This window comes from Pyrus communis, chromosome 3, assembly GCF_963583255.1.
Source record: "Pyrus communis chromosome 3, drPyrComm1.1, whole genome shotgun sequence".
NCBI lineage: Eukaryota > Viridiplantae > Streptophyta > Magnoliopsida > Rosales > Rosaceae > Pyrus > Pyrus communis.
In genome coordinates, this window is record NC_084805.1 from 2,451,828 (window position 1) to 2,477,183 (window position 25,356).

General features: G+C 37.1%; 2 protein-coding genes across 2 annotated transcripts; both read left to right on the forward strand.

The window, feature by feature from the left end:
• Positions 1–2,123: 2,123 nt before the first annotated feature.
• Positions 2,124–3,143, forward strand: LOC137727629 (uncharacterized). Its single transcript, XM_068466452.1, has one exon. It carries the CDS (start codon positions 2,124–2,126, stop codon positions 3,141–3,143), a length of 1,020 nt encoding a protein of 339 aa, XP_068322553.1.
• A 16,654-nt stretch (positions 3,144–19,797) lies between these two features.
• Positions 19,798–20,400, forward strand: LOC137729875 (uncharacterized). Its single transcript, XM_068468926.1, has one exon. The coding sequence runs from the start codon at positions 19,876–19,878 to the stop codon at positions 20,140–20,142; it is 267 nt and encodes an 88-aa protein (XP_068325027.1). The 5' UTR covers positions 19,798–19,875; the 3' UTR covers positions 20,143–20,400.
• The last annotated feature ends 4,956 nt before the right edge of the window (positions 20,401–25,356 follow it).

The following is a 25,356-nucleotide window of genomic DNA, read 5'->3' on the forward strand; positions in this document are numbered from 1 at the left end:
CGTCTTAGAGATCGCATTGTATATAAGTAGTTAGAGAACGATGGAGCCAAACTTGTATCTCGATCTGATACAATGGTTGACAAAGCCAGCGTTGTTTACGTGATTCCCATCATTTTATTGCTATTGTTCTCATCCAAAATAGTCTTTGCCAACGTTACTGAATATCCGAAGCACAGTTACTCTCTCTCTCTCTCTCTCTCTCTCTCTCTCTCTCTCTCTCACGAGAAAAACTTGTATGGGGCTTGGCTTGCCACTAGACTTCGCTGAATGACACTACAATCCACTTAAAACTTGCCTCGTGGCAAGTCTTAAATATATTCTTTTATATTTAAAATTTTTATAATTATTTTTTTAACTAATTAATATATTATATATATTAATGTTATGTTTCCTTTTTTATTTCTTTCCCCCTATTTTTTTTCTTCCCAAATCCCCCCACCTTCCCACACTTTTGTTTGTTTTGCCGTAGGTCATAGAACTCCCTCCCCTTTCTTTCTTTCCCAGTTTCATTTCTTTCTTTCTTTAAATAAAATAAAAAAAAGTTATGCACCCACTCCAAGTTTATCATGGAAATCAACCAAGTATCTGTAAGCTTCAACGTCTGAATGCACCACCATTCCGATTTTGCCGTAGATCTTAGGTTTCAGTACTCTCTCCCCTTTCTTTCTTTCCCAGTTCCGTTTCTTTCTTTCTTTTTTTTTTAAAAAAAAAAAAAAGTTCTACACCCACTCCAATTTTATCATGGAAAGCAACTAAGATTCTGTAAGTTTTTTTTCTTTCTTTATACAATAGTTGCTTTGATCATGTGACATGAATAATCCACATATATAGATGTAGTAGGGTTATTTTCTTTTCTTTTAATTGGGGGTTTTTGGGTTCGGGTGAGGTTTTTTGGATTTTTTATATTTATAATATGAATTAGGGTATCGGAATGGTGGTGCATTCAAACGCTGAAGCTTACAGATACTTGGTTGTTTTCCATGATAAACTTGGAGTGGGTGCATAACTTTTTTTTAATTTTATTTAAAGAAAGAAAGAAATGAAACTGGGAAAGAAAGAAAGGGGAGGGAGTCCTATGACCTACGGCAAAACAAAAGTGTGGGAAGGGGGGGATTTGGGAAGAAAAAAAATAGGGGGAAAGAAATAAAAAAGGAAACATAACATTAATATATATAATATATTAATTAGTTAAAAAAATAATTATAAAAATTTTAAATATAAAAGAATATATTTAAGACTTGCCACGTGGCAAGTTTTAAGTGGATTGTAGTGCCATTCAGCGAAATCTAGTAGCAAGCCAAGCCCCATACAAATTTTTCTCCTCTCTCACACACACATATGTATATATTAAATTATTATTTAACACATAAATGTTCGGTAACTAATTAATGATGAAGTTCCTGATCTTGTCATTGCAGATGATGTAGAGAAGATGATCAGTAGGTTGCGTCTGCAAATGAAGATTATTCATGCAAAGAAAGTAGGCATACCAGTTCCAGGTAGGTCGCCTGGAGTTCCCAAAAAAAACAAAGCACAATAACTAAGTAGTACTTTGGTTTATTTTCATGTTAGGATAACTTGTAAATATACTTTTGTAATTTCGAATGTTCTGGCAAGATGTAGGATTATAGTTGTCTGTAATTTGTAGCCTTCTTTTTTATTTTGTGTTTATGAATAAGAATAATAGTTTGTAATTGATTTTTATTATTTCTTTATTAGTTAATACGGTATCCAAATGGGATCGATGTTCAATATGCTCTTATTTGGTATCAGTTTGTTTATCATTTCTTTTTTATTTTCTCTCTAAGTTTACAATTAACCATTATTCAACATTAGATTACATCAAAACAATATTATCTTTCATTTATAACTCTTAGTATTGGTTAAGTAAATATTGTAAATTGTTAATTAATTATTTACTTACTTGTTTTGTATTTTGACTGCCTTGTTTATAGGCTTTAGTATAGGATCCAAGTTAGAGTGCGACTCTATATAATGTTGTAACCCTAGTTCTTTCAATAATAAGAAGAAGAAATTCAGCTATCATATTTCTTTAGATGGTACCAGAGAGTTGATCTGGGAAACACAGCAAAACACAAAAAGCCACCCAAGCCGACGCAGCCATGGGTGACAAACCAGAAACACAAATAACTTCTTCAGGCATAGCCTCACATCTAAAGTGGGAAAACCCAAACCACCCACTCTATCTCCATCATTCGGACCAGCCTGGTGCAGTTCTCGTACCACAGCCATTGGTGGAAGATAATTATGGTACATGGGTTCAATCCATGACAATGGCCTTAACGGTCAAGAACAAACTTGGACTTGTTGATGGCACAATCAAGAAACCAAGTGAGGACAAACACGAAGAGTTGCAACAATGGAATCGATGCAACAATTTAGTCAAGACATGGTTATTGGGATCGATGTCCAAGGAAATTTCAGGAAGTGTTATCCATTGTAAGGATGCTCGTCAAATGTGGCTTGACTTGCAAGAAAGATTTTCTCATGTGAATATCGTACAACTTTTCCATTTAGAGAATGAAATCCACGATTGTGAGCAAGGAACCATGACCGTGAGTTCTTATTTCACCAAACTGAAAAGTCTTTGGGATGAACGGGATGTCCTATGCTCAATCCCAGCTTGTAGTTGTGAAACGAAGAAGGAGATTGCTTGTTACGTGGAGACTCAGAAAACCATGAAATTCCTCATGGGTTTGAATGACTCGTATGCCACTGTTCGTAGCAATACCCTTCTACTCGAGCCACTGCCCACGGTGAACAAAGCTTATTCCTTGGTTCTTCGTCATGAACGTCAACTAGAAGTCTCTAATGGGAAAGGCACTGCCCAACCAGAGGCAGCAGTGTTTGCCGTGAAAACTACAAATCGGGAAGCCGAGTCTGAGGATCATGGGAATCGATGTTTGAAGTGCAACAAAACAAACCACACCACCAAAAATTGTCGGGCGCATCTCAAGTGCATATTTTGTGGATGGAAGGGTCACACCTTTGATTTTTGTCGTAAACGAAAGGCGGCTGCTGAGGTTGAACAAGGTCGTCCTTCCAAAGGCAACCAAGTCATGACAAATGCCAAAAGAGACGTGCTGCCAAACTTCCCTTTTTCCCAAGAGGATTGTAAGTAGATTCTACAATTGTTAAACAAGAGCATATCCTCCTCGAGTCTCCCCCTTTCGGCCGAAACCAGGAGGCAAGCACATGTAAACTTCTTCGTCAAGGTCACCATGTAAAAAGGCGTTATTAACGTCGAGTTGATGTAAGTGCCATCCACGGACAGCAGCCACACTAAGGAGGACACGAACAGTGGTCAATTTGGCAACAGGAGCAAAAGTTTCTCTGTAATCTACACCTTCGATTTGACTGTAACCTTTCGTCAACCAAGTGGGTAATTCTTCAAACTCTGAAGAACTTTCAGGTAAAGCCTTCTCCTTTGTACGTAATGGACAGAAAACCGTTTGGATTTTGGATAGTGGAGCCACAGACCACATAGTATGTAGCCCTACCTTCCTTACATCCTTGAAACCTGTTGAAAACCGTACTGTTGAGTTACCCAACGGATCCCTTGCTACGGTCACCCATGTCAGACGAGTTGTTTTCTCTCCCCATCTTGTTCTTGATAATGTTTTATGTGTACCATTCTTTAAGCTAAATTTGATATCCATTAGCAAATTAGCCTATGATTCCCTGTACATTACCATTTTTCTAAAACAATTTTGTGTCATACAGGACCTACGCTCGGGGAAGATGACTGGGATGGGATTTGAACGGGAGGGACTCTATTATCTCGACCCACCAAAGAAAGGAACATGCAACACCGTTACCACCCTACCATCTACATTTTGGCACCAACGCCTTGGGCATCCATCGCACAAAGTATCCATGTTATTTCCCTTTTTGCACAATAAAACTTGTGATTCAAATAAATGTTTTATTTGCCCATTGGCCAAACAAACAAGATCATCTTTTTCATTAAGTTCTATCTCTACTCAGTCATGTTTTGAATTAATTCATGTTGATATTTGGGGTGGTTATCAAGTTGCGTCTCTTTCCGGTGCCAAATACTTTCTCACTATTGTCGATGATTATACTCGGTGCACATGGGTTTATTTGATGAAACACAAGTCTGACACCCAAAATCTCCTTGTTCAGTTCATTCACATGGTAGAAAATCAATTCAACACTAAGGTCAAAATAGTTCGAAGTGACAATGGTCCTGAGTTCAAACTAAACACATTTTACACTCTCAAAGGCATCATTCACCAAACTAGTTGCGTCAACACACCACAACAAAATGGTGTCGTTGAACGAAGCATCGCCACTTGCTCAATGTTGCTCGATCCCTACTATTTCAAGCCAACCTTCCTAAACGTTTTTGGGGTGATGCCATCCTTACTTCGGCCTACCTCATCAATCGCACACCTACTCCTCTCCTTCAAGGGCAAACACCATATCAAAAATTGTTTCATAAAGAACCAACTTACACACACCTACGTGTTTTTGGCTGTTTGTGTTTTGCATCCACCCATGCACAAAAACCTTCAAAATTTGACCCTCGTGCACGTCGTTGTATTTTTCTTGGTTATCCTTATGCGCAAAAGGGTTATAAGTTGTTTGATCTCACACTTCAAAAGGTTTTTGTGTCACGGGATGTCACATTCTTTGAGGACCATTTTCTCTACCACACCTCCAATATTTCCGTTGTACCTAGTTCCTTGCCCAACCCCCCTTTTCCACCGTCACCGTGTGCTATGGATGTACCACCTTCCTCTTTGTCTTATGACACGTCTCCTATCCTACCCCATTCACTAGATATGCTCACTGCACCGCCCACCGACCCTGCTCCCATGCATCCTCATAATTCCAACCTTGCTCCCATGCATCATCATCCTTCCACCGATACCCCATTTTCCACCGACTCACCATCCACTACACCGACACCGTCCTCTACCCCTCTGGACAACAACCCCGCGTCACCAATCCCACCTCTTAACCCCAACCCCATTTGCCCCGTGGCTGCTATACCATCTGCACCACGACGTGGCACACGCCCTACCAAAATCTCCCAATTTTTGCAGGACTTTCACGTCGAGACCTCTCTCCCGTCCAGACCTGCTCCTTCATCTTCCACGAATGTGGTCACGTCAACAGGTACCTCTCACCCTCTCTCTCACTTCTTATCTTACCATCGTCTCTCTTCACCCCATAGAACTTTTGTTGCTAACATCACAGCCATCCAAGAACCTACCACATTTTTGCAGGCTGTCCAAAATCCAAATTGGCGTGCTGCCATGAAGCACGAAATTGAGGCTCTTCAGGCCAACAACACTTGGTCTCTCGTCCCTTTACCCCAACACAAACGCCCCATTGGTTGCAAATGGGTCTATAAGGTGAAACTGAAACCTGATGGGACTATCGAGCGTTATAAAGCCCGCTTGGTTGGTTGCGAAAGGTTACAGTCAAATCGAAGGTGTAGATTACAGAGAAACTTTTGCTCCTGTTGCCAAATTGACCACTGTTCGTGTCCTCCTTAGTGTGGCTGCTGTCCGTGGATGGCACTTACATCAACTCGACGTTAATAACGCCTTTTTACATGGTGACCTCGACGAAGAAGTTTACATGTGCTTGCCTCTTGGTTTCGGCCGAAAGGGGGAGACTCGAGTATGCAAGTTAAATAAATCCTTATATGGCCTAAAACAAGCTTCGAGGCAATGGTTCCTTAAACTTTCCAATGCTCTCAAGGCTGCTGGTTTTCACCAGTCATGGTCTGACTACTCACTATTCGTCCGAAATCATCAAGGTAACTTCATTGCTTTGCTAGTTTATGTTGATGATGTAATACTGGCCGGAAATAATTTGCAAGAAATTGAGGATACAAAGCAGTTTCTCTCGCAACAATTTAAATTGAAAGACTTGGGCAAACTCAAATATTTCTTGGGGATAGAGGTTGCGCGGTCCAAGCATGGCATAACCTTGTGCCAAAGAAAATATGCATTGGATATATTAGATGATGCGGGATTCTTAGGTGCCAAACCTTCAAGATTTCCTGTAGAGCAAAACATTTCTCTCACACAGACAGAAGGAAAGCTATTAGTTGATGCATCACCATACAGAAGGCTTGTAGGAAGATTAATCTACTTGACTATAACAAGGCCGGACCTAGCATATGTCGTCCACATGCTAAGTCAATTCATGGAAAAGCCTAGACAACCACACCTTGAAGCAGCACACAAAGTTCTCAAGTATATCAAAAGTGCACCTGGACAAGGTATTTTTCTACCCTCTACAGGATCATTGCAATTAAGGGCATTTTGTGATGCTGACTAGGCTAGATGCAAGGATACGAGGAGATCAATAACGGGTTATTGCATTCAGCTTGGTCAAGCACCGATTTCTTGGAAAACAAAGAAACAAACTACTGTATCTCGCTCCAGTGCAGAGATAGAATACCGTTCCATGGCCACTACATGCTGTGAGATTACATGGTTGAAGAACATTTTAAAAGATTTGAAGGTGAATCATCCACAACCAGTCACTTTATTTTGTGACAATCAAGCAGCCATGTACATTGCTTCGAATCCGGTATTTCATGAACGGACGAAACACATAGAAATTGATTGTCATTTGGTAAGAGAGAAGATTCAAGAAGGAATGGTTCGTACAGTCTACATACGGACATCTGATCAACCAGCTGACATTTTTACCAAGCCATTAAGTTAAACATAATTTGAAACACTACTCAGCAAGTTGGGTGTCATTAACATACACTCCAACTTGAGGGGGAGTATTAAGGAAGGAATCACAGAATTGGTTAAGTAAATATTGTAAATTGTTAGTTAATTAATTATTTACTTACTTGTTTTGTATTTTGACTGCCTTGTTTATAGGCTTTAGTATAGGATCCAAGTTAGAGTGCGACTCTATATAATGTTGTAACCCTAGTTCTTTCAATAATAAGAAGAAGAAATTCAGCTATCATATTTCTTTAGACACATGGCACACACCGGTGAAATAAATACGCACCCCTAAATTAAAGTTTTAGGATGTCAGGGCTCACATGGCACACACCGTAAGCCTCACAAGTTACACACATGACATGCGACTCATTAAAACCGAACGAGTCATCAAAAGTGACACGGGTCAACATTTGGTGAAAAATTAATTAAAGGATTATCCTTAATTAATTAATTTTAATTTAATTCATACACATCCTCACACTCAGACAAAGAAGAGGTCCGCATGTAATCGAAAGATCCCTTGCACTTAACATGTAGCATTTTTACCTGTTGATCTTTCTACGAAGAACATCTGTGTTGTTCACCAATCAAAAAGTAATTACTTGACTTCAATCCAAATCGAACAACTAGTATATAAACATGTTATATAACACCCCTAAGCTGAGAGCGACATATACCTATACATAAGATATTGTCACAATGACATTCTCAATCTAAATAGAGTAATTCTCACTTTACTACCCTGAAAGTATCGTGGTTTCCAAACTTTCATACATCAAATGTTTTTCATCCCAGTCGCATACCTCAAGTTACCTTTTTTCTCATATTCATACTTCTGTTAAGTTGATTGTTGGCAACTTCACTAAAGCATGATGTGACTCCCACATGGACGACAACTGTGCATCCATGCAAGCCCAGTCCAGGCCCAATGCTGGTAGGGTGACCGTCCGAGGCCCAAAATAATTGGGGGCACCAAAATTATTAGGGTGATATATTTATATATGTTTTCATAAGAGTATAAATTTATAAAATTTGGTTCAATAACAAAGAAATTTAACTAGAATTGGTGGTTTTGTTGTTTGAAATTAATGAGGAGGTCTTGGGTTCAAAACACCATGTGTGCTTATTTACCTTTCAATTTTTACAAATTTCTTTTCATAAGAGTATAAATATATAAAATTTGGCTAGGGCCTGGGGACGATCAATCACACAGACCCACACTTTATTTGACAGGCGCAACAACAACTCGAATTTAGGAAGTAGTACCCTCAAAAATCTCTAGACCGACCCTGCATCCATGTGTTATTGTGGCTCCACGTGGACATTAAAGAAATAAAAAATAAACTAAGGCTTAATTATTTAATAATGCCAAAAATCTAAAAATTCATTTAGAAATATTTAATAGCAATAAATAATTTTCTTCAAAATACTTAAAAAAAGCTTAACTAACCATCATCATACTCAACCTAGAAACCTGTAACCAAACAGACACAAAAATATTTTATCAACCCAGAAACCCAGTCCCTCAACCCAGCCACCACACCCTCACACTTCAGATTCGTCGAAGAACAAATGGAGTTTCATAAAACCGTTTTTCGATGCCCTGGGGCGCTCGGGACCTACAAATGGATCGTTATGCCTTTTGGACATAAGAACATCAGTGCCACATATCAACATGCCATGAATACCATTTTTCATAACCTAATTGGCACAATTGTTGAAGTGTACATCGATGATGTTGTAGTTAAGTCAAAACGCCACTGAAGACGTTTAGATGATCTTCGGCGAACTTTCCTTTGTATGCCCCAAAATTGGCATAGTGGTATCACATAACAATTATTGGACAATGTATTTCGACAGTTCTAGTACTATGACCTCGGCCGGTGTCGGCATTGTCATCCAATCACCTGACCATTACAGATGGTATTTTTCTCTTAAGTTAGATTTCAATCATACCAACAATCAGATCAAATACGAAGCCCTCATCATCAGCCTTAATATTCTTCATAGCTTAAAGGCAGCCCACGTGCTCATCCTCGGTGATTCAAAACTTGTGATTAACCAGCTCAGTGGGACTTTCCGTTGCATGAGTTGTACTATGGCGCCCTATCATATGGTCACCAGCTATTTAGCCGAATCATTTGCAAGCATCACATTCAAACATATCTCTCAAATTCAAAATATCGATGCAGATGAGTTGGCCCAAATAGCCTTTGGAGCACAATTATTGGGGGCCGACGTAGGCCTGGTCATACCAGTTGATCAACGTCCATACCTGGCCTTGGTTAATCAACAAGCTCTCAAACTGGACGGCGTAATCCGGACACGAGTTATGTATTTACCTTCGTTACTCGAACAAGAGGCTCCTATAGATTTTTGCATGGTCGAGACATTGCCAGATGATTGGAGAAAATCAATTATACGATACCTTGATTACCCTATGGCAAGCACGACCGCAAGACAAGGGTACATGCTACAAATTATATAGTATATCAGAATGAGCTGTATCAAAAAGGCGATGATGGTCTGTTGTTATTGTCTCAGCCCATAAGAGGCTGCTCAAGCTATTGCAGAGGTGTGTAGACATTTAAATTTCATTGCATACAAAAGGTGCATCACAAAACTCCACATAGCATATGACTCATCACAAATGGATAGGTCATCTAGGACATGTGGCACAAATCATGCAAAGGAAGTGTAAAACATTCCCAAAATTTGGCAAAAGGGAGAAAATCCCCCTTAAAATTGGCAAGGGGCCCAAAATCTCTCAAAACAGGAAAGAATGCTAAAACATCTTCACAAAATAAGGAAGAATTAAAGATTGCTTACAAACAAGCAACAAGGCCTATAAATTTCGACCAATATAAGGGAGGTGGCTGAAATTAAGACACAAAACATGACATCTAGGACATGTGGCACAAATCATGCAAAGGAAGTGTAAAACATTCCCAAAATTTGGCAAAAGGGAGAAAATCCCCCTTAAAATTGGCAAGGGGCCCAAAATCTCTCAAAACAGGAAAGAATGCTAAAACATCTTCACAAAATAAGGAAGAATTAAAGATTGCTTACAAACAAGCAACAAGGCCTTTAAATTTCGACCAATATAAGGGAGGTGGCTGAAATTAAGACACAAAACATGACATCTAGGACATGTGGCACAAATCATGCAAAGGAAGTGTAAAACATTCCCAAAATTTGGCAAAAGGGAGAAAATCCCCCTTAAAATTGGCAAGGGACCCAAAATCTCTCAAAACAGGAAAGAATGCTAAAACATCTTCACAAAATAAGGAAGAATTAAAGATTGCTTACAAACAAGCAACAAGGCCTATAAATTTCGACCAATATAAGGGAGGTGGCTGAAATTAAGACACAAAACATGACTAAATTATCTCATGGACGAATCAAGACATAAATCAAGGTCTAATCTATCCAAAGGCATGGCTTTAGAAGTCTATAAAAATACAAGGACCCAAGACACACAAAGGGGTCAAAAATTAAACATTGAGAACAACCTCTACACAAATCTTTGAAGACTAATAAGCTTCCAAAGCTCTCTTTAACGAACGCACAACTAAAGCCGAAGCATTCCCTTGAAGAATCAACAAGCACCTGTGCCAATTCCTTCAAGACTTTGTTGCAAGCTCAAAACTTGTAACGATGTTCATTTCAAGATCAAGTTGCCAAGACCCTTGAATCAATGAAATCTTGCATCGACATCAACTTTGCCACACTTTGAGGTAAAAACCATCCACGCATTATTTCAAGCTCAAAACTTAAGCAATCGTTCAATCATTCATCCGAGATTAAGTCATCGTGACCCTTGGATCAACAACCTACGCATCTACTTCAAATTTGAAGACTGAATCAAAGGAAAATTATAAACAGAGATTGTATCCTCCAAATTCAAATCAATACAAATCTACTTTGTACACGTGTTCTCATTTTATTCAATACAAAATTTTCATGTTTACAAATTTGGCACGCCCATTGGGACCTTTTTGCCTCTCATCTCGGTCTTCAAATCCACAAAAAAACACACATGGCATCAAGAAAGGATCAAGTTGTTCCCACAACCAACGCAATGAACAAGAACATCATTGCTGCAAGTGGTGGCACTTTAGGCGTCACAACCCGAAGTAAGGCAATAACTCTTTCTGCCGTGCCTTCCACCCCTATATCAACTCAGCTGAAGGAGCAAGAACCCCTAAGGCACGATCCCGTGATCACCCTGGCCTCACTAAGGGCGCCAAGGGAAGAAAGCTCGATGAGGTACTCGAAGTCGTTGACTTCCAATGCCGACTCAAGCAACAGCTCGTATCCCGTAGCCATGCAAGTCAATATACTAGTGTGACTTCAATCGAGGAGTAGCTGGCACAAATAAGCGAAGCAATCGCAAGGCTGACAAAGATCGTGGAGGAAAATGATTTGCAAATTGCCACAATCGTCAACCGACTGGAGGTGCAGCATGCCGAAAAAGTTGACCACGACCCAAAGGCTAATCTACAAAAGAAGGAAACCGACGAGGATGAAGAGCCTCTGATGCAAAAAGTTGAGGAGAAGTCGGACCAGACAACGATGCTCATGTGATCTCTCTCTATCTAGCAGCTGCAGAAGATGAACATTAGCACGATCAAGGCGCAATACAAAGGAAGCTCATACGACTCCATGCTAGACTCAAAGCCATACTCCAAGAAGATTGATACCTTGATGATGCCAAGGGGTTATCAGCTGCCAAAATTTATGCAATTCAATGGAAAGGGAAATCCTAAACAACATAGTGCTCATTTCATTGAAACCTGCAACAATGTTGGGACGGAATGAGACTATCTCATCAACGCATTTGACTGGTACACCGACTTCGAGCTCGAATCTATCAATAGCTGGGACCAGCTTAAAAGGAAATTCCTCAACGGCTTCTACAACATCTACAAAGTAATGGAAAGATGAACCTGTCGTCGACTACATCAATAGATGGCGTTCATTAAGTTTGGATTCCAAAGATTGACTTTCTGAAACCTCCGCCATTGAGATGTGTGTTCAAGGCATGCATTGGGGGTTACATTACATCTTCCAAGGCATAAAGCTAAGAATATTTAAGGAGTTGGCAACTCGTTCCCACGACATGGAGCTGAGTATCGCCAATTGTTCATCAAATTACATGTCCTTATACTCCACAACAAAGTGGGGTTGCAGAACGTAATAACCGTCATCTTCTAGAGGTTATTCGTGCTTCCTTGCTCAATGCAAGTCTCCTATTATCATATTTTCAGACACCACTTCAAGCTCTCTCCTTATATGTTGATTCTCCTACAATCCCTAATCTTCTACCTCACGTGTTTGGCTGTATGGCATTCATTCATCTCCATAAACAGCAGATGAGTAAGCTTGAACCTGGAACCATACTTTGTGTGTTTGTAGGATATGCCTCAAATAAAAAAGGATATCGATGTAATCACCCTCCAACGAAAAAGTTGTTTGTCACTATGGATGTTGCATTAAGTGAGCATGATATGTATTTTGCCAATCCCAAGTTTTCACTTCAGGGGAAGAACCAAACAAAAGTTCAAACTCTCGATTATACTGTTCCAGATATAGATATTGTGAATGATTTGGATTTAAGTGGTGATGTCTTGGAAATAAGTGGTGGTCATTCATAAGAAAATAATGATGTGAATGATTTGGATTTAAGTGGTGATGACTTGGAAACAAGTGGTGATCATTCACAAGAAAATAATAATGTGAATGACTTGGAATTAAGTGGTGATATCTCAAAGATAAGTGGTAATTGTTCTCATGAAGACAATGTTGAAAAACTTGATAAGGACGAGTTGACACCATCGGGCAACTTACTAACTTCTTCACCACTGAACAATCCAGTACCACTGGCTATCTTACAATTAATCTCGCCACCATTGAGCCCCAATGACCATAACCAATCATCTTCGATCCTGAATGCACCATCACCACGTTACTTCCTTAACCGTGTCACTCGAGGTATTATTAAACTTACTTATGAAGTTGGCGCTAAGTGCAAGACTACGTATTCAATGAATAAACTCAATCATGAGTCTAATGTGATAAACCTGTTAAGCAATTATATGTCTACTGTAGCTATTCCTAACAGTGTGCAAGAGGCATTAGCTGATCCACGTTGGCAAGCAACAATGAATGAAAAGTTAAAGTCTTTGAAGAAGAATGCTTCCTGGGAGACCATAGACTTACCAGCTGGCAAGAAACCTGTGGGATGCAAATGGATTTATACTATAAAATACAAAGCTGATGGGACGTTGGATCGCTTCAAGGCAAGACTAGTAGCAATTCAAAAATATAGAATCGACTATACAGATACATTTGCTTTAGTGGCCGAGATCAACACGGTCCTTGTTTTGTTATCTTTTGCTGCAAATCTGAATTGGCCAACACTTCGATGTGAAGAATGTCTTCTTGCATGGAGATTTAATAGAAGAGATTTATATGGATCTTCCACCAGGATGTAATGCTTCAAATAACTACAAAAGAAAGGTGTACAAGTTGAAGAAATCCTTGTATGGCTTGAAGCAATCTCTTCGAGCTTGGTTTAGAAGATTCACAAAATCAATGAGAGCATTTGGCTACAGACAAAGTAATTTCGATCATAGTTTGTTTCTAAAAAGACAAAATGGGAAGTTGACTGCACTTATTGTGTATGTAGATGATATGTTGGTAACAAGGAATGATCGGGATAAACGTGCAACCTTGCAAAGCTACGTATCTACAGAATTTGAGATGAAGGACCTTGCATCTCTGAAATATTTTCTAGGGATTGAGGTATCAAGAAGCAGTTCTAGAATTTTCTTGTTTCAAAGGAAGTATATCATTGATCTGTTTCAAGAAACAGGCATGTCAGCTTGTCAACTAGTCGCTACACAACTAGAGGAAGGGTTGAAACTTAGTGTAAATCCTAATCAAGTACCAGTTGACAAAAGGGAGATACCAAAGGTTAGTAGGTCGTTTAATGTACTTGGCACACGCAAGACCAGACCTTGCTTATGCATTAAATGTAGTAAGTCAATACATGCATGACCCTGGAAAACAACATATGAATGCAGTAATAAGGATTTTGCGATATTTAAAGGGAAGTTCGGGCAAAGGAATTTTGTTTAAATGGAATAACCATCTTAGAATTAAAGGTTATAGTGATGTAGATTGGGCTGGTTCAGTTGACGATAGGCGCTCTACATTAGGTTACTTTACATTTGTTGGAGGTAACTTGGTTACGTGGAGGAGTAAAAACAAAATGTGGTTGCCCAGTCACTCAAGGTATTACTAAACTTACTTATGAAACTGACCTTAAGTGCAAGACTAGGTATTCAGTGAATAAACTCAATCTTGAGTCTAATGTGTTATACCCTTTAAGTAATTATGTGTCTACCAGTCATCTGTCAGAATCAAATAAGTCAATTGTGCATGAATTATCTACTGTATCTAGCAGTGTGCATAAGGCTTTAGCTAATCCACATTGGCAAGCAACAATGAATGAAGAGTTGAAGTCTTTGAAGAATAATGTTACCTGGGAGATCACAGACTTGCCATGCTAGCAAGAAACCTATAAGATGCAGATAGGTTTATACTGTGAAATACAAAGGTGATGGGACGTTGGATCGCTTCAAGGCAAGACTAGTAGCAAAATGATACACTCAAAAATATGGAATTGACTATACAGATACATTTGCTTCAGTGGCCAAGATCAACACGATCCGTATTTTGTTATCCTTGGCTGCAAATCTGAATTGGCCCTTACAACAGTTCGATGTGAAGAATGTCTTCTTGTTTGGAGACTTGACAAAAGTGATTTATATGGATCTTCCACAGAGACGTAATGTTCCAGATAACTACAAAAGAAAGGTGTGCAAGTCGAAGAAATCCTTGTATGGCTTGAATCAATCCCCTCGAGCATGGTTTGAAAGATTCACAAAATCGATGAGAGCATTTGGCTACAGACAAAGTAATTATGATCATACTTTGTTTCTAAAAAGACAAAATGGGAAGCTGACTCCACTTATTGTGTATGTAGATGATATGGTTGTAACAGGGAATGATCTGAAAGAATGTGTGGCCTTGCAAAGCTACCTATCTACAAAATTTGAGATGAAAGACCTTGGATCTCTGAAATATTTTATAGGGATTGAGGTATAGAGAACCAGTTCTAGAATTTTCTTGTCTCAAATGAAGTATATGATTGACTTGTTACAAGAAACCGGCATGTCAGTTTGTCAGCCAGTCGCTACACCACTAAAGGAAGGGTTGAAACTTAGTGTAAATCCTAATCAAGTACCAGTTGACAAAGGGAGATACCAAAGGTTAGTAGGTCGTTTAATGTACTTGGCACATGCAAGACCAGACCTTGCTTATGCATTAAATGTAGTAAGTAAATACATGCATGACCCTGGAGAACAACATACGAATGCAGTAATGAGGATTTTGCGATATTTAAAGGGAAGTTCGGGCAAAGGAATTTTGTTTAAACGGAATAACCATCTTAGAGTTAAAGGTTATACTGATGTAGATTGGGCTGGTTCAGTTGACGATAAGCACTCTACATCAGGTTACTTTACATTTGTTGGAGGTAACTTGGTTACGTGGAGAAGTAAGAACAAAATATGGTTGCCCGTTCCAATGCAGAAGCTGAATACAGAGGTATGGCCTTAGGGATTTGTGAAATTTTGTGGCTTAAGCTTCTATTACTTGATTTGGGTATAAAGCATGATCAACCCGCAAAATTATTTTGTAATAATAAGGCTACCCGGGATATTGCACATAATCCGGTACAACATGATAGAATAAAGTATGTTGAAGTTGATCGATTCTTCATCAACGAAAAATGGGAAGGGAAAGTAATTGAGATACCGGCAATAAGATCCGAAGATTAGTTGGCAGATATCCTCACAAAGGTTGTTTTAAGTTATATATTTTCAAAGTTCTTACACAAGTTGGGCATGTACAACATATATGCACCAACTTGAGGGGGAGTGTTGACTTTTGTATATATTCCTATAATCTCGAAATTCCCAGCTTAGTATGATTTCATGTAAATTAATCATTTCCTTATTGATATGATTGTAATATCTTATAAATTCCTCCTAGAGAGATGAATAGAGACACAATAAAATTCCAAAATAGCATTTTCTTCTAAGACAACTAGGCAAAGCACGTATTGGCTTCATCTATTTATTTTTTTCCTCAAGAATAAAAATTTCTGAATTTGCTACTACTTGAATTGATGAAAATACTATAACTATATCTCATAGTATAGCTTGAGATTTTGAACGGGATATAAGATCCATTTTATTGTTTATTGGTTTGTTTATCAAACAAGCGCTTGGTGGAAAAAAAAAATATGATAGTGCAAGAGACATGTGGCTCCAGTTTAAGAGCATTTACGCCTTCATTCGAGAACCTACTGCGGCCTGCCTCTCCCCTCTACCAAAAAAATAACTCATTCAACAGTGAAATGGATTTCATAATGACATGTTATCATGTAATATTCGTTGTGTTAAGCACGCCGAACGGCAAAAGGGAGGCCACAGATTGCTCCTAATGTGATTATGATGTCTATCTCTTACTGTAAAATTATGTACATATAGAAAAGACATGCATGGACCAAGCTAAAGCTAAAAGAGAAGTCGAAAGCCTAAAGAAGTTTGGAAAGCGAAAGGGAGCCTTGGTGGGTTCGATTTTAATTTGTTTACTTTTAGCCATAGGCATTTGAGTGCATTTGAGTGGCCTGGCCGGGCCCTAGGCATATATTTGGTAAGACAGGCAGCTAAGGGTTTTCTCGCATTGGAAAGTGCAGGCTCCACAATGCGATATAAATAAGCATGAAAAACATCACTACATGGTAAGCATGAAAAGCATTGCTACATTATTGCGTTGAAACAGTGCCATGCATTGATTTCAATTTCAAAGCGGATGCGGATGTGCAATGACTCCAAAGAATCATCTATTGTTAAGGAAATCAACATTGCTTTTGGGTTGAAACGGACCACCATGGCTGATGCATTGTATTTAGTTTGAGTCTCTAATTGAGGTTTAGTTGTGAAGTGTATGTGTGGCCTCTTTTTTCTTAGTTGGGCTTTCTTTTGCTGTGTTTTATACTCTGACAAAGTTTTTTTCGGAGCCTCTCTTTATCACATGCCGTTGATGTACTCTCTTTGCTGGTTATGTTTGAATGAAATTCATTTTATTTTTAAAAAATATAAATATAAGTGAGTAATTCAAAATTCACTTTCAGTTCCAAATATTTATAAACTAGGACAATAAAACCTCTTCCAATAAGATTTTATGAGAAATGATAAGGGTATTCTCTCAAAATTGGGACTCTCCATTACTATGTGCCACCTCTTGTTTTTGGTTTAATAATGTTGACACGGCAATTAACATTAAACTGTGAGGTAACAGAAAATCCATAGAGAGTCTCAATTGAAAGAGTCCCCTTAGCATTTCTCTTTTATGAATTAGTTTGAATTTAAAAATCTTGCCAAAAATACACCTACACTTATTTTTATATTCCAACACAAATATATTTTCATCAACTACAAATTAATAAAATCTAGTAGAGGGGGACGGGCGTGGGGATTCTGGGTGCAACGGTTATTTCCCCTTTGGTAGAGAGTTGGTGTCTCGCACATGACTGTTGACGAAGAGCTAATCTCGCCCAATCCGTCTCTACAAAATTTTTTTTTTTTTTTTAAAACATCTACTACAAATTAAAGTAAAAGTAATCTAATAAAGTTCAAATCGGATGCAGATTGAAAGTTCCGCAAGTCAACTTACATTAGATCAAATGTTGAGGGCTAAATAGTAATGGTCTTGAACTGACGCACACCTCTAATTTGAAAAGTTCAACTTAATAACAAAAATATTCCAAACTAGTTTGGCCCAATTTTCACTCAAATCCTTCTAGTCCTATAGTTGACAATCACATTACTTTTTTATTTTCATTTCTTGGATATAAGAAAAGAGTGCGGAGGGAGGAACGAGCTATGAATAAGGTTAGTGGACGAAGAGAGATGTAAGACATGTATAAGAAATAATAGTACACAAAAATAAAACCTAAAAATATTTTATAATTTTTGTTTTATGTATTCTTCTTCGTATCTCTCTTTCTCCCTCCACCATAATTTATACATCTTTCTTTTCTCACATGATTTTTTTTTTTCTCTATCTTTAGCACAAAGAATCATATAATCGCAAAGAAACGCTATGGTCTTAATTATTAAGTATGTGATTTGTTCTACGTAGATGTGTTTGATAGAGCATTGCAAACAAATTAGTTGTGTCATTGTTGAGATTATGTAAACTTGAGAAGAAATGGGATTCAACTACAGGGACTACATTATCGATTCGGTATAACAGAATAACATAAAGTGTGTAAAGGAAAAATTCTAAAGCTATGTGTTCTTTTTTTATTATTATTTTTTTTCAAGCATATGGTTCATTGATAGAAGAAAATGTTATGAACGATACACTTCAAAGAAAAGCTGCTGGGAGGCCAAGTGGGCAAAGAAGCCCAATAAAAGCACTTGATGATTCAACTAGACTCTATCAGTTGACACAAGTTGTCTTCTCTACAATCATCGTGTACCTCAACAATCTATTGTTTGGGTCACCCTTACACCTTCGGCACCAACAAAACACAACGGCCATAAAACAAAAGCACAGATGCAAATAAGCCCCAAATGAAGAACAAATCTAATCCCTAATTTTACAACAACAAACATGCAAAATGAATACACAAATTTACCTCTAAAATACGCATCAAAATAAATAAGTAGCCAACGCCAACTATCATATCCACTTCCCAAGGATCATGAAAGGAAAACTTCCAATGCTAACAAAACAAGAAGAAATAACACCATCAAAACAGTACAAGGATGTGTTCTTTGTTATCAAGGTCTTCTCCTTCTTATACACCCCACTACTCGCGTGTACATGGAACAACACTTGCCAATATTCTTTCACTTACGTAGCTATAAATATACAAAATTTCACCCATTACATGAATAATAATTTGTATGGCTGGATGAATTGGTACATCAAATGAATAATTATTTTCATTTGTTTAGCAATTAGCATATGGCCATATTTGATCTCTTTTACGTAATTCGAAATAATTGAAATGCTTATCATGTAGCAATTAGCATAGGCTATATTTGATCTCTTTAACATATTTGATACTTTAGTTCACCAGTAGTTATCTCGATTCGTATTTGAAATTAGGGTACTAGTGTAACTAAACTGATCTATCAGATTATTAAAAGCATATATCTAGATATGGATCTGGGTAGAGATATTATTAAGTGCTTAAGATATGCATGCCGACCATTTCATAATATAGCAAGGCCCACACAGCACCAAGTCACCAACATCGATTAAGCATAAAGTAGGAGATGACTCCACCACTTTTCATAAAGTTTAATTAGCAAGCTAGGTTGGGCGCCCGGATGACTTCAAATTCTCCATATACACTCATTAGTGATTGAGACATGCAATACATGGATGGCACACCTAGGGTTATTTTATCTATCAAACAAACGAAAATGACTTATATAGAATGAGTTTACTTTTATTGTAGCGTTACAATTAAATGATACAACATTAAGTGCAAGTTTCTTTCTGTGTAACATTGTAATACTGAATCAGAACATCACATAGCAATGAATCTGTTCCATGCAAATTACCTCTAAATAAATAGACAAATAATAAATACCTTAACCTTAGGTTATTCACTAAAGAGCCCCACAGCCACCCATGGCTCAAGTAGTTGTGTTGTGTCCACATCCCACCATGTGAACCATCATAGGCCCACCCAACAGCCCAACACCATCACACTCCACTGGCCCTCATGATGCCCTTTCCCCCATAGCAACAAACCAAAAGCAGCCTTCCAACATCACACATGAGCTGCAACCACATTCAACACATCATGCATGGATGCAATGCACCCACTTCCATTGATTGATACTACTCAATCTCCACCGTTGATTTCTTCTCTCACGGTATAAGTACCATGAAGCTTGAGAAAGGGAATTTCCCTATAGCTTAAAAATTAGGTTCTCTTTTTCTATAGCTAGGCGCTTTTGATATGGAGAAGAGCAAGTCATTCCCTCACTACACCTCAGCTTACTCCGGCGAGTTTGACTTCCGGGAGCGGTCGAACTCGTACAACTTCAACGGGCCAACCCAGAAGGGAAGCGGTTTTGCAACATCAACTGATCCAGAACTCCAGAGGAAGAAGAGAGTTGCCTCATACAACGTGTTTACGATGGAAGGTAAGGTTAAAACAAGTCTAAGAAACAGCTTCAAGTGGATCAAGAACAGGTTCGTCACCGATGTCCGTTATGATGGATGAATCCGAAATTCATAACATAAGCCTTTCTTGTAGTCACTGCTTGTTCTTTCTTGGTTTTATACGGTTGGTTTCGTCTGTCATGGTCATGGAAATCCCCAGCAAAGATCGAAGATGAAAAGAAAAATGAAAAAAAAGGGTTGTTTCTCTCAGTGCAAAGTTGCAGTAAGAGTACGGTGATGGTGGTGGCGGCCTTAGGCTGTGGCCATTTGAATTGTAATACGTTTTTGTAATAACAGAGATTAGTTCTTTTACCTTTAATATAGTTTTCTTCTCTCTAAGAACATCTACTAGCGTTAACATTATCTTGTGAGGAATTTACGGACATTTGATCAAAGTATCTCGGATCCAAATAATACATTACTATTTTTGTACAAAATTAAAAATCAATTAATCTTGCATGGCAATGAATCAAATTGCAAGGGTATATTATGGGAAAATTATGATAACGAACCCTCACCCCTTTGATCGCCTAGCAACCTGGAGTTATTAATCGAAGCCAGAAGCAAATATTGTTGGATTTCCAATCAATGTAAATCAACCATAAAATGGTCCTACAATTGAAATAAAAATGTGATATTAGGTAATGTTAGGTAGGATTGTAGAAAACTTCATCAAATTAGTCTGATAGACCGGTGTCTTGGAGTGCAAATAAGGCCAATTTGACACCTAAATTGAAGGATTGATTTGGGATTCTATTATGGACACAACTCACAGAACTCTAATGCTCTAGCCAATTATAAATAATAGAAAAAAATTAGTATCCGGTCCTAGTTACTTGTTCATTGACTAAAACCTTATTAGTTTTCAGATTTTGATCAAAGTCCCTAACATTAATGTAATAATGAATTTACATGTTAATTACATTTTTTTTTTTAAATAAAAATTAATAATTGATTTAGAATTTTAATACTCACACCTTTATTAAACTCCTAACTAATTTTCAATTCAAAACATTTCCAAAATAAATAAATAAATTAGAATAAGTTTGTATCCATTAGCCTTTTTAAAAAAAAATGTTTCAATTTTTCAAATTTTCAATCTTATATGTACCCATTCATGTAATTTTTTTTCAAATTTTTAATCTTAAAATGTACTTATTCTTAAATATACCAAATTGTTATATGTATATTAAGCCTAATATCTTCTTCTTCTTCTTTTTTGTCTTTTTTTTTTTTTTTTTTTTTTTGTGATTTTGAAGAATGTACCCATGTTTACACACACACACACACACACACAATAGTATATTTATATTTTAATATTTTTAATCCCACACATTATGATTTTTTATTTAAAATCTCATTAATATAAACAACTATAAATTTTAATTTTTAATTTAAAAAATATAGTAACATACATATAAATAAATTATCACATTAGTTTTAGGGACTTCAATAAAAAATTGAAAACCAACAAGGTTTTAGTTAAAGAATATTCATAGCTAGGGACCGCATCTAAAGTTTCCCTAAATAATAAGGTCCGGCAAATCCTAAAACCACAACACAAATCTTCCCACCGAGTAGTTGTGTCACATGCCGGCCTGGGCCCCTACCACATCCCGAGCTCGACTCCACTGTAGCACGATATTATCCTCTTTGGACCTCTACCACACCCTCACGGTTTCATTTTTGGGAACTCACACGAGAACTTCCCAGTGGGTCACTCATCATGGGAATGCTCTCGCCTGAACTCGCTTAACTTCGGAGTTCCTACGAAACCCAAAGCCAGGGAGCTCCCAAAAGGCCTCGTGCTAGGTAGAGATGAGAATATACACATAAAGTTTACAGGATCCACACCCCTGGGCGATGTGGGATCTTAAAATCCACCCCCCTTAGGGGCCTGACGTCCTTGTTGACACACTTCCAGCCAGGGATTGAGTCTTATTCCAAATTTTCACATCCTGACCTGGGCCCCCACCACATCCCGGGATCGACTCCACCGTAGCACGATATTGTTCGCTTTGGGCCCCTACTACACCCTCACGGTTTTGTTTCTGGGAACTCACACGAGAACTTCCTAGTGGGTCACCCATCCTGGGAATGCTCTCTCCTGAATTCGCTTAACTTTGGAGTTCCTACGGAACCCGAAACCACTGAGCTTCCAAAAGGCCTCGTGCCAGGTAGAGATGAGAATATACATATAAGGCTTACAGGATCCACACCCCTTGGCAATGTGGAATGTTACAAGTTGTATCCGGCTATGTGTTTTGTAGAAAACTTTGGTGTTCCTGCTAGGTGCATTATTTCCTATATTTTCATGTCAATTATGCCTAAACTTTGTTAAGGAACCTAAACCCTAAAAGGCTCCAAAAATTTGATGTGTATTTAAACTAACCTAAATAATATATTAATTTAAGGGTAATTTTTTTTTTATAAAATCAACAAAATTTTATGACCGTTATTAACAATATATCAATCAAATTTATTCTTATTATAAATAGGTCAATGAGAATTTGAGGTACACTATAAATTAAAACAAAACAATTGATGACACAAACTAGGAAAGAATTCTTACTGGCTTGGGAAACACATCAAAAATCACATTTGAAACCCTACCATCTTATTGTTGTACCGTCTCTCACCCTTGCATCCCCTCTCTCTCTCTCTCTCTCCCTCTTCTGTAGCTCCGCACCAATTCACAAACTAACCAATCCTTAAGAGAGATGGACGGGGTTTGAATTAGAGTTATAAAAAATAGAATTGAGATTGTTTTAATAGGCAAGCTGGAGGCAAAGAATTGTGTCAAAAAAGAAATGTCCATACTTACTTTAATGTTTATTCGATGGAATGGAGGAAAATTGGATGAACAAAAACTAAAGGAGACGAAATGGTAATTTCAAAGGGCAAAGTGAAACGATAAGGGGTAAAATGAGACTTTGGGGCCAAATCAATTAATAAGCCTAAAAGCTGAACAACCCATGCAATTAGACATGTTAATGGATCAGGTCTTAATCTGGATCTTATGTAGTTAATAGGATCCAGAACAAGATTACAATTTGATTGTTTGAATAAAATTTGAGCCCTCAATACAATTAAAAATGAATTAGCCACTCAGTACCACGGTCTAGTGGTATTCCTCTTCACTTGTGAGTGAGAGATCTTATGTTTGAATCTCATGGATTGATAATTCAATACCAAATTAGGTTACTCATTGTGTAGCTTAGTAGAACTCCCTCCCTTCTCCTTAGTGTAAAATATATCGTTGTACTAAAAAAAAAAAAAAAAAAAAAATCAAATATGTATCAAAGCTGGTTTGATATGATATTAATCTGATCCAACTTAATATAACACATTATTTTATTTTCATATTATTTTGAATGTATTAAACATGTGGGTAAGAGTAATTTAAATCTTTTAAGCATTCAAAATACGCATACTTTTTTTATTATTATTATACAACATGAAACTTTTTGGTTAAAAATAGAATTATATAATATAAGGAAAAAAATTTAATTTTTTCTCTTGAGTTAGATCCGCATAAGTCTGTCACTTAGTATTACTGTCTAATGGTATTCCTCTTCACTCGTAAGTGAGAGGTTTTAGGTTCGATTCTCGCCAGATGCAAATTTGAACCACGTTATTGCTAGCCCATTGTGAAACTAAGCTCACATCTCCCCTTTAGTTTAGATAATACCGTTTGATTCCCCAAAAAAAAAAAAAAAGAAGATCCGCTTCAATCCGGACTTGATCCTAGACCTGGCAATTTCTTACACGACCCGTTAACACGACACGTAAACGACACGAAAATAACGGGTTTCGGGTCAACACGATAACTAATCGGGTCATTATCGGGTCACACGATAATAACCCGTTAATAACAGGTCCTTAACAGGTTTACACAAGAGTGACACGCGGGTAACCTGTTTCGACATGATAAGAAAAATGCTATTTTGATGATTTTAAATTTTTAAACTACTAAAAAAAACTTACTATAAAATGCAATAGATATAATGAATATGTATATATTGTTTATTAATTATTATTCTATATAAACTTTAAATTTTAAGTTTTATTTATTTATTTATTTTTATAGTATATTATAGGCAAAGATTGAGATTAAAAATCATAAAACACATTAAAAATAAAAATATCAAGTAATATAAAAATACCAAACACATAAAAAAATTATAATAATTAATTTCCCGCCTAATATTTCAAGAGTTTCATCCATTTCCCGCTTAATGTTTGGGAAATTTTGCAGCCTATATCCATCCATTTCCCGCCTAATATTTAACCCAAATAAACTCTAAGTGTTAGTTAATGTATCGTTTTGATGGGATATGCATCCTATGAAACAAATTTCAATGATCCAACCGTTAAACTTGTTTATATATGCTTCGATATCGCATACGCCAAAATTTGCAAAAAAAAAATATTCAGAGATCAAGAAACGAGACAAAACTTTTCAACGGTTATAAACGAAAAATCACGATTTAACGGTTGTTTTAACTTTGATTTTGATGATTTTTTACAGCTATACTCTTTGACCCTATATGAATATAATGAATGAATTCGATCTTCAATTTAAAATATTTACATTGGTGGATACCACAAAATCTTATGTTATACTTGATAAAAGTATAAATAAACTCTCTAGTGTTAGTGAATTTATCATTTTGATGGGATACGCATCTTACAAAACTAATTTCAACGATCCAACCGTCAAACTTGTTTATATATGCTTCGATGTCGCATACACCAAAAATTGCAAAAAACAAACATTCAGAGATCAAGTAACGAGACAAAAAATTTTGACGGTTATAAACGAAAAATCCCGATTTAACGGTTATTTTAACTCTGATTTTGATGATTTTTTACAGCTACACTCCTTGACCATGTATGAATACAATGAATGAATTCGATCTTCAATTTAAAATATTTATACTAGTGGACACCACAAAATCTTATGTTATATTTAATGAAAGTATAAATAAACTCTTAAGTGTTAGTGAATCTATCGTTTTGATGGGATACGCATCCTACGAAACTAATTTCAACGATCTAACCGTCAAACTTGTTTATATATGCTTTGAGATCGCATACGCCAAAAATTACAAAAAACAAACATTTAGAGATCAAGTAACGAGACAAAACTTTTCAACGGTTATAAACGAAAAATCATGATTTAACGGTTATTTTAACTCTAATTTTGATGATTTTTTACAGCTACACTCCTTGACTCTATATGAATACAATGAATGAATTCGATCTTCAATTT